Source organism: Salmo trutta, chromosome 7 (assembly GCF_901001165.1).
Source record: "Salmo trutta chromosome 7, fSalTru1.1, whole genome shotgun sequence".
Taxonomy (NCBI): Eukaryota; Metazoa; Chordata; class Actinopteri; order Salmoniformes; family Salmonidae; genus Salmo; species Salmo trutta.
The window spans coordinates 57,378,582-57,394,492 of NC_042963.1; the positions used below are offsets into that span (position 1 = coordinate 57,378,582).

Sequence of the window (15,911 nt, forward strand, 5' to 3'; positions counted from 1 at the left end):
GAAGTTGTTGTCTTGGCACCACATGGTCAGGTCTCTGACCCCCTCCCTATAGGCTGTCTCATCGTTGTCAGTGATCAGCCCCACCACTCTTGTGTCATCAGCAAACTTAATGATGGTGTTGGAGTCATGCCTGGCCATGCAGTCATGAGTGAACAGGGAGTACAGGAGGGGACTGAGCACGCACCCCTGAGGGGTCCCCGTGTTGAGGATCAGCGTGGCGGATGTGTTGCAACGGGTCGGTAGTCATTTAGGCAGGTTACCTTAGTGTTCTTGGGCACAGGCACTACGGTGGTCTGCTTGAAACATGTTGGTATTACAGACTTGGACAGAAACTTTTTGAAGTTTTGATGTCATCACTATTATTCTACAATGTAGAAAATAAAGAGAAACCCTTGAATGAGTAGGTGTCCATACTTTTGACTGGTACTGTATGTATGTATGTATGTATGTATGTATGTATGTATGTATGTATGTATGTATGTATGTATGTACGTATGTATGTACGTATGTACGTATGTACGTATGTATGTATGTATGTATGTATGTGCGCCTATCTCAGTGAACTAATCCATTGTGGAGATTAAAAGCCAATTTATGCTTGATCCGAAAATGCAGTCGGAGGCTCCATATGGATGGCGTGACGCAATCGTGGAGCCTCCAGACATGCAGAGGCCAAATGCAGCTCTGTACCGTATCGCCATGCGCCCCCCCAAATGTTGTAACAATGCAGAGGGCTCTGTATAGCTCCACATTGACATGATTGGTTGACGGGAGGTGGGGGGCGGTACATCCTGTAGAAAACAGAAACTCACTTCCTTGACAGCAGCTCTGCGCTGCCCTGTGAAGCGCAAGACGTATGAATGTCCTGACTTCTGCTGAGGTCGTATCACCCAACGGCCTCATGGCCAGTGCAGACGTGGGATTGACCATGCGGCCAGATGCACAATGCTCTTCTCTCTCCAGAATGCTCTCTCTCTCTCTCTTGCCAATTTGTACACATTCATTGTTTCTTAACTTCATTGTGTGATTTGTTTGTGTTTGATTGTTAGTGTATATCAATTCCCCAATATATATATATATATATATATATATATATATATATATATATATATATATCACCAGGAGTACATTTACCTTTAATTCCTATCATTTCTAATCTACAATGTTTGTTACTTTTGGTTACGGTCATTTATGTTAATGCATTCAATATTATTATTCCAGTCTTCCTGTTGTCATTGTCAGAGTGGACACGGGGTTTGCAGAGTGCACGACCTACAGTGCATTCAGAAAGTATTCCGACCCCTTGACTTTTTCCAAATTTTGTTACAGCCTTATTCTAAAATTGATTAAATGTTTTGACAAAGCAAAAAAAACTGTTTTTTGAAAATAAATAAAAATCTGACATATCACATTTACATAAGTATTCAGACCCTTTACTCAGTACTTTGTTGAAGCACCTTTTGGCAGTGATTACAGCTACAAGCTTGGCACACTTGTATTTGGGGAGTTTCTCCCATTTCCTCCATTCTTCTCATGATATCCAATAAGATGTTTCAGCAGGGAAGTTGAGCAAGTCTAACCAAACCACAGTGTTTCTCTTATTTAACACTAGCACTTCCTCCAACCACGAGTGAGTACACAATATATTAATGTTTTTGATTGCGTGTATCTACTGACGTCCTTTACATGTCCAGGAAAGATACATCTGTTGTTTTGTTATTTTTGTTTTACTCTGCCTGCAAACACACTGGATGATTCAGAATCCATTGAAGAGCTTGAATGATTCATTGACAAGAGACACTTAACGAGCTCAAAGAAACATGTCGCTGGTTTCGGAGGATTCGAGCGCCGTTAAGGACAACAAACACCAATCAACAAAACAAACCAAAGTCAAGTTGGCCAAGCGGTATCAACGATGGCACCAAACCATCCCCAGGCAGCAAGAGGGTGCGCGTGGGGAGAGGTTTACTGATAAGGATGTTGACTTGTTAAAATCCATCAATGAAAGGCTTGCCAAACTTGATATCTTGGATATATTACGAGAGGACATCAATGCATTATGTGCCGGTCTAGAATACAGCCAGCGTCAGATTGATCTAAGGAAAGAGAACACGGCGCTGAAAGGTACTGTAGACTCTATTCATAGCAAGGTGGAGGTGGTACAAAGGGATGAAAGGTACTGTAGACTCTATTCATAGCAAGGTGGAGGTGGTACAAAGGGATGAAAGGTACTGTAGACTCTATTCATAGCAAGGTGGAGGTGGTACAAAGGGATGAAAGGTACTGTAGACTCTATTCATGGCAAGGTGGAGGTGGTGCAAAGGGAGAACAAACAACTTAAAGAAACCTTGCTGATGTACAGTGTCGATCAATGCGGGATAATCTAATGTTTTCAGGGATACCGGAGAATGAGCAGAGGCTGTGAGGACAAAACTTTATGTCAACTCAACTGAAACTGCCCAGAGATGTCGTGCACTAATGTCACTATCTCCAGAGTGCCCAGAGATGTCGTGCACTAATGTCACTATCTCCAGAGTGCCCAGAGATGTCGTGCACTAATGTCACTATCTCCAGAGTCCACAGAATGGGACTCTGAGACATGGGCTATTATTGTTTTGAACATTTTAAACAAAAGGAAACGGAGGAAAGCAGGGGGCAGAGAACTCAGAAACACTGATTTTGGAAGGAAAGATCACTTCCCCACCGAGATCAATGAAAGGAGAAGAAAAACTATCCCATCATGAAGGAAAAGCGTTGTCTGAATCAACGAGACTCCATGGTGATGGATAAACTTTACATCAACGGGCAACTAAATCGGGACTCCCTGGCTATTTTAATCCAGCTGTATCGGGACTGTAGAGTAACTCCCTGGCTATTTTAATCCAGCTGTATCGGGACTGTAGAGTAACTCCCTGGCTATTTTAATCCAACTGTATCGGGACTGTAATCGGGACTCCCTGGCTATTTTAATCCAGCTGTATCGGGACTGTAGAGTAACTCCCTGGCTATTTTAATCCAACTGTATCGGGAATGTAGAGTAACTCCCTGGCTATTTTAATCCAACTGTATCGGGACTCCCTGGCTATTTTAATCCAGCTTTATCGGGACTGTAGAGTAATATATGTAGAATACATATGTATTCACCCCTTTTGCTATGAAGCCCCTAAATAAGATCTGGTGCAACCAATTACCTTCAGAAGTCACATAATTAGTTAAATAAAGTCCACCTGTGTGCAATCTAAGTGTCACATGATCTGTCACATGATATCAGTGTATATATATACCTGTCCCCAAAGGCCCCAGAGTCTGCAACATCACCAAAAAAAGCGGCACCATGAAGACCTAGGAGCTCTCCAAACAGGTCAGGGACAAAGTTGTGGAGAAGTATAGATCAGGGTTGGGTTAAAAAAAATGATCAGAAACTTCGAACATCCCACGGAGCACCATTAAATCATTATAAAAAAATGGAAAGAATATGGCACCACAACAAACCTGCCAAGAGAGGGCCGCCCACCAAAACTCATGGACCAGGCAAGGAGGGCATTAATCAGAGAGGCAACAAAGAGACCAAAGATAACCCTGAAGGAGCTGCAAAGCTCCACAGCGGAGATGGGAGTATCTGTCCATAGGATCACATTAAACCGTACACTCCACAGAGCTGGACTTTACGGAAGAGTGGCCAGAAAACAGCCATTGCTTAAAGAAAGATTGGTGTTCACCAAAAGGCATGTGGGAGACTCCCCAAACATATGGAAGAAGGTATTCTAGTCAGATGAGACTAAAATTGAGCTTTTTGGCCATCAAGGAAAATGCACAAACCCAACACCTCTCATCACCTCGAGAACACTGTCGTGTCTTTGCTATGCCGCATTAAGTGATATGACATGCTGTTCTATAAAATCATTTCTCTGTAATTAATATTACCTGATTAAACTAATCATGTAAATGTAATTAACTAGAAAGTCGGGGCACCACGAAAGAATGTTTATAGAGCTGTTATCTTCTGAATAAATTCTTAAATACCTGGTAGTCTTTTACCTCAATAGCAGTCAATTATTAATCGTCACATTATTCAGTCTCATCTAAACGTCGTAAATTCTTGGTTATCTTCACGAACCCTGGCTAACAAGTTGAATCAGCAATACAAAATTTGGTTTATTTATTTGCTAAATACCTAAATAATCACACAGAATTACATATACACAGGATGGATTTTACATTACTAATTATGTCATAGAAGAAAACGTCCCTTACGGACGGAACAGATATGACGGCTGGTTACAAAAAGAAAGGGGGTTGGGTTTGAATGAAAGCGCGGGAAGACTGAAGAACAAAAGGATAAGGGTCTCTGATCGGACCTTGTGAAGCTATGCTATCGTAAATACAGAATCTTATGCATTCTAAATACCCGCCCATTTGGAAAAGGAAAATGCAAGAAATATTTACTCTGAGCTGCGCTTCAATAGGTTGGTCGTAGATGGAAGGCCGGGTTGCCCAGCAGGGATCTCTTGTCCTCTGAAGAATGTCTGGTGGTAGAGTGGATACGTTGTAGTACCGTCGTCGTGTGGTAGAAGAGATACTTTGTCCGTCCTTTCCTAGCCCACATTTACAGCTGCTGCTGCTAACTCAACGGCTAAGAGGTATCACTTCTTTAGTGAATAAGAGTTCAAAGTTCATACCAAGTTGACATACTTTGAGCACACACTGAGGTTGGCTTAGTTCTGTAGTTGACATTAGCCCTTTTAACGTCTGGACAGCAGTCCTCACGTCATCGGGAACACAAATAAAGGGCTTATGTTGTAGGGGAGAGAAGGGCATGTTTCATAGTTCACAACCAATGTCTGTTCACTTGGGCGGGGCCACTGAGTGAACAGAGTTTACCTTATGGAAACAATTCTCTCATTTAGAAGCTAAAATTACATTTAATCTTTTCACAAATAGTTTCATATTTAAACATTTAAATTGCACAACAATTCCATGTGAATCTGATAACTAGAATGTGTAGACTTTCCAAGATTCTGTCATCCTATCATCAGTAATAATGTCTCAGATGACAACTGATCTGATATCATATTCTTTAAGTACCAACGCATATTTTCACCTGGTTGGATTACCGAAATATGGTTCTGGTCCCCACCCTTTTGATGTTTTCAGACTCTCTCTATGTTAACAAAGGCTTTCCAAGAGTCACATCTGTAGAGTAGAGAGAGAGGAAAGAGGGAAAGGTATTTATGGGGGTCATAAACCTCCCCCAACAGGGCAACGTCATGACAACACCATCCCCACAGTGAAGCATGGTGGAGGCAGCATCATGCTGTGGGGATGTTTTTCATCGGCAGGGACTGGGAAACTGGTAAGAATTGAAGGAATGATGGATGATGCTAAATACAGGGACATTCTTGAGGGAAACCTGTTTCAGTCTTCTAGAGATTTGAGACTGGGACGGAGGTTCACCTTCCAGCAGGACAATGACCCTAAGCATACTGCTAAAGCAATACTCGACTGGTTTATGGGGAAACATTTAAATGTATTGGAATGGCCTAGTCAAAGCCCAGACCTCAATCCAATTGAGAATATGTGGTATGACTTAAAGATTGCTGTACACCAGTAGAACCCATCCAACTTGAAGGAGCTGGAGCAGTTTTGCCTTGAAGAATGGGCAGAAATCCCAGTGGCTAGATGTGCCAAGCTTATAGAGACATACCCCAAGAGACATGCAGCTGTAATTGCTGCAAAAGGTGGCTCTACAAAGTATTGGCTTTGGGGGGGTGAATAGTTATGCACGCTCAAGTAAAGTTTTTGTCTTCTTTCTTGTTTGTTTCACAATAATAAATATTTTGCATCTTCAAAGTGATAGGCATGTTGTGTAAACCAAATGATACAAGCCCCCCAAAAATGAATTTGAATTCCAGGTTGTAAGGCAACAAAATAGGAAAAAATGCCAAGGAGGGTGAATACTTTCACACACCACTGTACAGCAAGCTCTACAAGTAGATTTGGAAAATATCAGGGAGTGGGTTTGTCGGAACAAACTTGTTTTAAACACCAAGAAAACCAGGATAAGGCCAATATAGCATGGGATACAATTAAGTATGGGGGGAGTACAAATTGAAGAAGTGGCAGAAACCAAACTATTGGGAGTGCAGCTAGATAACTGCTTATCAGGGTTGTCTCAAATAACTAATCTATGTAAAAAATTAAAAAATAACTGCATGCATGATCAGAAGGATAGCTAAATATTTACCAGGAAAAGATTCTTAAGCAAGTAACCCAAGCATTAATTGGGAGTCAGGTGAACTATTGTTCTGTGGTCTTGGGAAATGCATCAGCAAGTGACATTAAGAGGCTGCAGATTGCACAGAACAAAGCAGCAAGGATTGTTCTAAGGTGGAGATATGGTTCTTCTGTTGTAGTCATGCTCATTGCTCTTGATTGGTCATCAATCGACAAGATAGTTGAAAAAAAAACATGCTTATTTTATTTCATAATATACACCATTTAAAACAGCCAAACTCTATTCACAACAGTATTCAGTTGGTAAGAGACAGTCATTCAGTAAATACTAGGAATAGATTGTCCGCAATCTATGTGTTACCAGACAGAAAAGAGAAATAGGCAAATGAAAGATTTCGATTTAGAGCAATAAAGAAATTGAATAATTTATCTGAGCAAACCAGAAACCTTTCAATATATAAATGTAAACAATACTTTAAAACCATTTAAATATAATACATAGGAAAGTTGTGCTAGACTATGGCCGATGAAGAATCAATCTATATTTTAGGCTAGTATTTATCCGGTCAATATGTTAGTGTATTATGTATGTTCCTAGGCCGTCATTGAAAATAATAATTTGTTCTTAACTGACTTGCCTAATTAAATAAAGGTAAAATAAACAAATACAAATGTTTGTAACAGTGAACACACTGTTATATGTGAAAATGTGATCGTATTATAAATTGTGTTTTAATGTTTAAGGACTCTTGGAAGATTAGTCCAAATGAGGACTTAAAGACTATTATTTGTGCAGGCAGGGGCTTTGGGTGCTTTGAGTCATTGCATTGGCTAATAAAATAAAATCTGCAGATCCTCTCAAGCTCTGTTAGGTTGGTTTGGGAGCGTCACTGCACAGCTATTTTCAGGTCTCTCCTGAGATGTTCGACCCAGCTCTGGCTGGGCCACTCAAGGACATTCAGAGACTCAAGGACATTCCACTCCTGTGTTGTCTTGGCTGTGTGCTTAGTGTCGTTGTCCTGTTGGAAGGTGAAACTTCGCCCCAGTCTTAGGTCCTGAGCACTCTGGAGGAGGTTTTCGGGATGGTGCCAGGTTTGCTCCAGACGTGAAGCTTGGCATTCAGGCCAGAGAGTTCAATCTTGGTTTCATCAGACCAGAGAATCTTGTTTCTCATGGTCAGTCCTTTGGGTGCCTTTTGGCAAACTCCAAGTGGGCTGTCATGTGTCTTTTTCTAAGGAGTGGCTCCCGTCTGGCCACTGTACTATAAAGGCCTGATTGGTGGAGTGCTGCAGAGATGGTTGTCCTTCTGGAAGGTTCTCCCATCTCCACAGAGGATCTCTGGCAGAGTGATCATCAGGCTCTTCTCCCCCGATTGCTGTCTGGACGGGCGTCCAGCTCTAGGAAGAGTCTTGGTGGTTCCAAACTTCTTCCATTTAAGAATGATGAAGGCCACTGTATTCTTGGGGACCTTCAATGCTGCAGACATTTTTTGGTACCCTTCCCCAGATCTTTGCCTCGACACAACCCTGGGCAATTCCTTCGACCTCATGGCTTGGTTTTTGTACTGACATGCACTGTCAACTGTGGGACCTTCTAAATCTGTTTGCCTTTCCAAATCATGTCCAATCAATTGAATTTACCCCAGGTGGACTCCAATGAAGTTGTAGAAACATCTCAAGGATGATCAATGGAAAAAGGATGCACCTGAGCTCAATTTCAAGTCTCATAGCAAAGGGTCTGAATACTTATGTAATTAAGGTATTTATGTATTTTTATTTTTTGCAACAAAAAAAAAAAACTACATCTATTCTCGCTTTGGTATTGTGTGAAGATTGAGGATTTTTTTTTATTTAATCAATTTTAAAATAAGGCTGTAACGTAACAAAATGTGGAAAAAGAGAAGCGGCTGAATACTTAATTTATTTTAGACTAACATTTGTGTTCAACCGTGGAGATTTGTATAAACCTTGTTGTCTGTCTCTCCGACATTTGCAACATTGTTTCAATATTGAAATCCGATCTCCAGCTGTCCCATAGTACTGAACGAGTCGGGACAAGACAGACAGGCAGGCAGCTTTTCTCAGCCAGTCGAAATCATGAATCAGCTGGCATAATTTTTATGGATATATATACAAAGATGTGAATAGAAAACAGGTCAAACTAAATGAAATGAAGCTAGTTTGCTGTCTTGCTACCAGTTTGAAGTGATTGTGTTATAGCTGTGTTGTTGGCTAGCTCCTCTGAACAACAGTGTCCTGACGAGAGAGCAAATTTTCTATGGCAGGTGAAATCACACTTCATTAGTTCGTTGTTATGGATGTATGTTTTTTTTATTGAACCTTTATGTAACTAGGCAAGTCAGTTAAGAACAAATTCTTATTTACAATGACGGTCTACACCAAACAAACCCGGACAAAGCTGGGCCAATTGTTCGCCGCCCTATGGGACTCCCAATCACGGCCGGTTGTGTCACAACCTGGATTAGAAAACAGCTGCAAATGCAGCTACTTTGATGTTATTCTGACCGCACTTTTTTTTACATGACTAAATTAGCCGTAGTTGGCTAGCTAGCAATCAAGGGATAAGAACGTTGCCAGCCAGTATGGCAATGGAACATTTAGAACATTTAGAACGATGCGCGTCCATAGATACAGAACCCAAAAACTTAACGACTTGCAACCGAACCGATAGAACGAACGACCAGCCGGTTTGGATAGGAACTTTAGATTTGTGTCGCGACTATATCTCGTGGAAGGATGAAATAGTATGAATAAATTCATCAAAATAAAAATAAAAGCCGGGGGGGCTTTTTTGGCATCCGTGCCAATACAGTATGTCCTCCAAATACCGGCTTCTCTGGCATTATCACGTTATTATTTTTGCGCTAGTTAGCTGAACCTGCCACAAATCTCCAGTATTTTTTCATTCAAAGCATCTTCTTTTTAAAGCGTTTATTCACACGACTGATCAAAAGTTGTTCTCTTTCTCCCCTCTGTAGCAGACATGGTGAGCAATATGTTTGGAACATCGAATCGCAATAAAAATCACACTATTGCAATACATATAGAATCACAATACATATCGAATTGCACCTTTTTAGTATCGAGATATCATATCGTGAGATCTTTGGCAATTCCCAGCTAAGCACTTTTGAGTTGTGAAATATGCTATACAAAATAATTGTTGTTATTACTCTGCAGGCTTGAAGTCCATGGTAGTCCAAGGAGTGAAGAATCCTATGCTGGACCTGCTGTCACTTGAGGACAAGACGTCAGAGGAGGTGAGAAGAACACTCCTTGACTGTAATGTTATCGGGCACCTTACACCAGGGTTATGTTCATTAGGGCACACCAGAGCGAAACTTTTTGCAACAAAATTTTGTTCCGTTTTGGCCCTACTGAACACAACCCTGCTGTGTATTCCTTGGGGACAAGAAAGTGTGTGGTAATTTGTTGAATATTGGAGAGGTTGTGAGCATTCTCATCCTAATGCTGCCTGTCAGTCAGCCCCAGGTTAAAGTTGCCCCTAGGTACAGATCTAACCTTAACCAATAGGGGGGGAAACACAAAACTGTCCTTAGATCAGTGTCTGAGGTAAAGTCATTAACTCAACTATATCACAGGGTTATGGGTCTACCTCAACCTTCTGCAGCCAACACTAATCACTGTCCTCTGTCCAGGGTTATGGGTCTACCTCAACCTTCTGCGTCCAACACTATCACTGTCCTCTCTCCAGGGTTATGGGTCTAACTCAACCTTCTACAGCCAACACTAATCACTGTCCTCTCTCCAGGGTTATGGGTCTAACTCAACCTTCTACAGCCAACACTAATCACTGTCCTCTCTCCAGGGTTATGGGTCTAACTCAACCTTCTGCGTCCAACACTAATCACTGTCCTCTCTCCAGGGTTATGGGTCTACCTCAACCTTCTACAGCCAACACTAATCACTGTCCTCTCTCCAGGGTTATGGGTCTACCTTCTACAGCCAACACTAATCACTGTCCTCTCTCCAGGGTTATGGGTCTACCTCAACCTTCTACAGCCAACACTAATCACTGTCCTCTATCCAGGGTTATGGGTCTACCTCAACCTTCTACAGCCAACACTAATCACTGTCCTCTGTCCAGGGTTATGGGTCTACCTTCTACAGCCAACACTAATCACTGTCCTCTCTCCAGGGTTATGGGTCTACCTTCTACAGCCAACACTAATCACTGTCCTCTCTCCAGGGTTATGGGTCTAACTCAACCTTCTACAGCCAACACTATCACTGTCCTCTCTCCAGGGTTATGGGTCTAACTCAACCTTCTACAGCCAACACTAATCACTGTCCTCTCTCCAGGGTTTTGGGTCTACCTCAACCTTCTGCGTCCAATACTAATCACTGTCCTCTCTCCAGGGTTATGGGTCTACCTCAACCTTCTGCGTCCAACAATATCACTGTCCTCTGTCCAGGGTTATGGGTCTACCTTCTACAGCCAACACTAATCACTGTCCTCTCTCCAGGGTTATGGGTCTACCTTCTACAGCCAACACTAATCACTGTCCTCTCTCCAGGGTTATGGGTCTACCTTCTACAGCCAACACTAATCACTGTCCTCTCTCCAGGGTTATGGGTCTACCTCAACCTTCTGCGTCCAACACTAATCACTGTCCTCTCTCCAGGGTTATGGGTCTACCTCAACCTTCTACAGCCAACACTAATCACTGTCCTCTGTCCAGGGTTATGGGTCTACCTTCTACAGCCGACACTATCACTGTCCTCTCTCCAGGGTTATGGGTCTACCTCAACCTTCTACAGCCAACACTAACACTGTCCTCTCTCCAGGGTTATGGGTCTACCTTCTACAGCCAACACTAATCACTGTCCTCTGTCCAGGGTTATGGGTCTACCTTCTACAGCCAACACTAATCACTGTCCTCTGTCCAGGGTTATGGGTCTAACTCCACAGCACCTTCTACGTCCAACACTAACAAGACAGTGAAGGAGAACAGTAACTCTGCCATCATCAAGAGGTTCAACCACCACAGTACCATGGTGCTGGCCGCAGGCTCCGGAAAGAAAGCGTGAGTAGATGATTCTTTCTCAAAAAAAGCGATTTTTCTCAGCCTTTCACTGCAAACCTATGTGTTAACCTGTCTGTCTGTGTTAGGGATGTTCCCAACGATCAGGCCAGTGAGACTAGCAGTACTGATGGAAACTCAAGGGACTCGGACTTCTTCCAACCTCCAATTAAGAAGGTATCATAATATCTCTGTGGTGAAGATAAAGCGCTGAGGTTTATAAATATATTAACAGCATTGATGCAGAGTAAAAGCATTCGTCTCTCTCCCATGACTCTGCTGTAAGCACTTAACCTTTAGGACTCTGCTGTAAGCACTTAACCTTTAGGACTCTGCTGTAAGCACTTAACCTTTAGGACTGCTGTAAGCACTTAACCTTTAGGACTCTGCCGTAAGCACTTACCAAGATGAGTTGGCACTTCTGCTATTTAAGCTGTGGTATATTTTTTATTGTTGTTGTTACAACTGTGGTATATTTCAGGTGACGTTGTTTACAGCTGTGGTATATTTTGTTGTTGTTGTTACAGCTGTGGTATATTTCAGGTGACGTTGTTGTTTACAACTGTGGTATATTTCAGGTGACGTTGTTGTTTACAACTGTGGTATATTTCAGGTGACGTTGTTGTTTACAACTGTGGTATATTTCAGGTGACGTTGTTGTTTACAACTGTGGTATATTTCAGGCGACGTTGTTGTTTACAACTGTGGTATATTTCAGGTGACGTTGTTGTTTACAACTGTGGTATATTTCAGGTGACGTTGTTGTTTACAACTGTGGTATATTTCAGGTGACGTTGTTGTTTACAACTGTGGTATATTTCAGGCGACGTTGTTGTTTACAACTGTGGTATATTTCAGGCGACGTTGTTGTTTACAGCTGTGGTATATTTCAGGTGACGTTGTTGTTTACAGCTGTGGTATATTTCAGGTGACGTTGTTGTTTACAGCTGTGGTATATTTCAGGTGAGAATACAAGAGGCCGTGGAGTATGAGGACCTTCACAGAGAAAACAGGAAGAAGACAGTCACTCTTAACCTGAAGAAGTCTGACAGGTGGGTTCTATAACACAGTGGTTGCTCTGCTCTTTACCTGGTGTTTGTTTATGGACACCATACTTTGTAACTGGTGTGCTCTCCGGTTCTTTTGTTTATGTATCTAAAACCCTCAACTTTCCCCCCCCCAGGTACTGTCATGGTCCTGTGCCTCTCCTGCCCCAACAGTACACCACCAGTCAAGACATCATCAACTCTGTCAACTGTATACAGCATGAAATAGCCAGCTACAAGCCCTGCCTTACTCAGGTTAGATAGCACTCTGCTAGCCAGCTACGAGCCCTGTCTTACTCAGGTTAGATAGCACTCTGCTAGCCAGCTACAAGCCCTGTCTTACTCAGGTTAGATACCACTCTGCTAGCCAGCTACAAGCACTGTCTTACTCAGGTTAGATACCACTCTGCTAGCCAGCTACAAGCCCTGTCTTACTCAGGTTAGATAGCACTCTGCTAGCCAGCTACAAGCCCTGTTTTACTCAGGTTAGATACCACTCTGCTAGCCAGCTACAAGCCCTGTCTTACTCAGGTTAGATACGACTCTGCTAGCCAGCTACAAGCCCTGCCTTACTCAGGTTAGATACCACTCTGCTTGCCAGCTACAAGCCCTGTCTTACTCTGGTTAGATACCCAAAGGATTGCTATAGGGGAAGCAGATGGACATCTGTGGATTAGGCGAAGGAGGGGCTGAGGTCAGGAGGTGAGGTCAGATCCCCTGAAGGGAGTAATAAGGGTTTACTATCCTCTTCCTGTGGAACCATAAGATGTTTGGAGAGAAGGAGGAGTGTCTTAAAAACCTCTCTGGGGTATGTGGTTCGGTAGCGTCCCACCTCGCCAACAGCCAGTGAAATAGCAGAGCGCCAAATTCAAAACAGCAAAAATCACATAATTCAAATATCTCACACATACAAGTATTATACACCATTTTAAAGATAATCTTCTCGTTAATCCAACCACAGTGTCTGATTTCAAAAAGGCTTTACAGCGAAAGCATAGCATTAGATTATGTTAGGACAGCACCTAGACTAGAAAAACCACACAGTCATTTTCCAAGAATCACAAAAACCAGCGTCACAAAAACCAGAAATACAGCTAGAAACCTTTGATGATCTTCATCAGATGGCACTCATAGAACTTCATGTTACACCAGACATGTATGTTTTGCTTGATAAAGTTCATATTTATATAAAAAAAAACATTTTACATTGGCGTGTAATGTTCAGAAATGTTTTGCCTTCAAAACTCCGGTGAATGAGCACATCAATTTACAGAAATACTCATCATAAACTTTGATAAAAGATACAAGTGTTATGCACAGAATTATAGATAAACTTCTCCTTAATGCAACCGCTGTGTCAGATTTCAAAAAAGCTTTTCGGCGAAAGCACACTTTGCAATAATCTGAGTACAGCGCTCAGACAACAACAACAAGCCATACAGAGATACCCGCCATGTTGGAGTCAACAAAAATCAGAAATAGCATTATAAATATTCACTTACCTTTGATGATCTTCATCGGAATGCACTCCCAGGAATCCCAGTTCCACAATAAATGTTTGTTTTGTTCGATAAAGTTCATCTTTATGTCCAAATACCTCCATTTCGTTTGCGCGTTAGGTTCACTATTCCAAATGCAGAAGGTGCACGCACTAAAGACGAAAAGTCAAAAAAGTTATATTACAGTTTGTAGAAACATGTCAAACGATGTGTAGAATCAATCTTTAGGATGTTTTTATCATAAATCTTCCATAATATTCCAACCGGACAATTCCTTTGTCTTCATAAAGGAAAGAGAACTGAGCTCGTGCTCATGGCCGCACGCGTAACTAAAATAATGGCCGACTGGCAGGCACCTGACTCAAACAGCTCTTATTCTCTCCCCATTCACAGTAGAAGCCTGAAACAACGTTCTAAAGACTGTTGACATCTAGTGGATGCCTTAGGAAGTGCAATATGACCGCATAGACACTGTATATTGGATAGATAATCAATTGAAAAACTACAAACCTCAGATTTCCACACTTCCTGGTTGATGTTTCTCAGGTTTTTGCCTGCCATTTGAGTTATGTTATACCCACAGACATCATTCAAACAGTTTTAGAAACTTCAGAGTGTTTTCTATCCAAATCTACTAATTATATGCATATCCTAGCTTCTGGGCCTGAGTAGCAGGCAGTTTACTCTGGGTACGCTTTTCATCTGGACGTCAAAATACTGCCCCCTACCCAAGAGAGGTTAAGTGTCTCTGTTTTGCTCGACGACCCTCACAAGCTTCCTGGGACTCATCTGAAGTCGGGTCTGCCGATCTGCGAACTTCTGTCTGTAGCGTCCGAACGGTTTGGGCAACACACTAATGTGACACCTCTGTGGAAACGTGAGAATCTCAGTTATTTTGCTCTAGGACGCCCACTGGCCTCACAAGACTCATCTGAAGGTCCCCCGGTACTAGTTGAAAAAAATGAATAGAATCATATATGGAGATAGTTTAGTGCCAAAAATAAGCAGTTAAATACATGTAAAAAAAATATTTAACAACTGTTTCCTGATCTCTCAGATATAGGACAGACACTTCAGAACAAACTTCCTTTAGATTGTTTGGAGGGGGACTATCTGTTGTTCCATAAAGTGAATCTGTTATTCAATGCGTTTGTATCGGCTAATAGCAGTAAGGCCCACAAAATGTTGTTAATACTTCAAGGGGGTCTTAAAATTCTATCAAACAGCTAAATTATCCTTGGTATGACCTTCTTAAACAGTGAACCTCCCTTTACAGGTGATGTCCAGCAGTACAGCCAGTTCTGCCATCACTGCCCTCTCCCCAGGGGGCGTTCTCATGCAGGCAGGAGCACAGCAAGCCATTAACCGTGAGTTTACTGATGTCATTAAGTTCACGTTTATTCATCTAATGAATACATTTGAAATCTCGCTTCATTTGTGTTTTATAGCTTGGTGGGAAAATGTTAGGTTTTCTCAGTGTACTTAGTCAGTCATCAACCCAAATGGTTTCTATTATTATTATTATGAAACAAGTTGTTTGGATCCTGAATGCTGATTGGACGAGCTTCGCGTCGGGCCGAACAACGCCATTTACCTGTGACTACTACGGTGCATTCAGAAAGTATTCAGACCATTTCACTTTTTCCACATTTTGTTACGTTACAGCCTTATTATAAAATGGATTAAAAAACATATAATAATCTCTTCAATCTACACACAATACCCCATAATGACAAAGAAAAAGCAGGTTTGTATAATTTTTTGCAAATGTATAAAAAAAAAGTGATATCACATTTACATAAGTATTCAGACACTTTACTCAGTACTTTGTTGAAGCACCTTTGGCAGTGATTACAGCATTGAGTCTTCTTGGGTATGACTCTACAAGCTTGGCACAGCTGTATTTGGGGAGTTCCTCCCATTCTTCTCTGCAGATCCTCTCAAACTCTGTCAGGTTGGATGGGGAGCGTCGCTGAACAGCTATTTTCAGGTCTCTCCAGAGATGTTCGATTGGGTTCAAGTCCGGGCTCTGGCTGGGCCACTCAAGGACATTGAGACCTGTCCTGA

General features: G+C 41.9%; 1 protein-coding gene and 1 long non-coding RNA gene across 3 annotated transcripts in view; both read left to right on the forward strand.

Moving 5' to 3' along the window:
* Positions 1–15,911, forward strand: part of LOC115197712 (general transcription factor IIH subunit 1) — a 44,821-nt gene that overhangs the window by 19,453 nt on the left and 9,457 nt on the right. Inside the window, exons 7-12 of one of the 2 annotated variants that reach the window (XM_029759488.1) lie at positions 9,435–9,514; positions 11,166–11,302; positions 11,389–11,476; positions 12,263–12,351; positions 12,483–12,600; positions 15,121–15,211. In XM_029759488.1, the coding sequence (XP_029615348.1) occupies positions 9,435–9,514; positions 11,166–11,302; positions 11,389–11,476; positions 12,263–12,351; positions 12,483–12,600; positions 15,121–15,211 (603 nt within the window). Of the gene's footprint in view, positions 1–9,434; positions 9,515–9,913; positions 10,649–11,165; positions 11,303–11,388; positions 11,477–12,262; positions 12,352–12,482; positions 12,601–15,120; positions 15,212–15,911 lie in introns of those variants that run through there. The other variant, XM_029759489.1, reaches the window with a different exon arrangement.
* On the forward strand, positions 1,450–2,639 carry LOC115197714 (uncharacterized). Its single transcript, XR_003879051.1, has 2 exons — positions 1,450–2,150; positions 2,307–2,639. It is a non-coding gene; the product is annotated as an uncharacterized LOC115197714 (long non-coding RNA).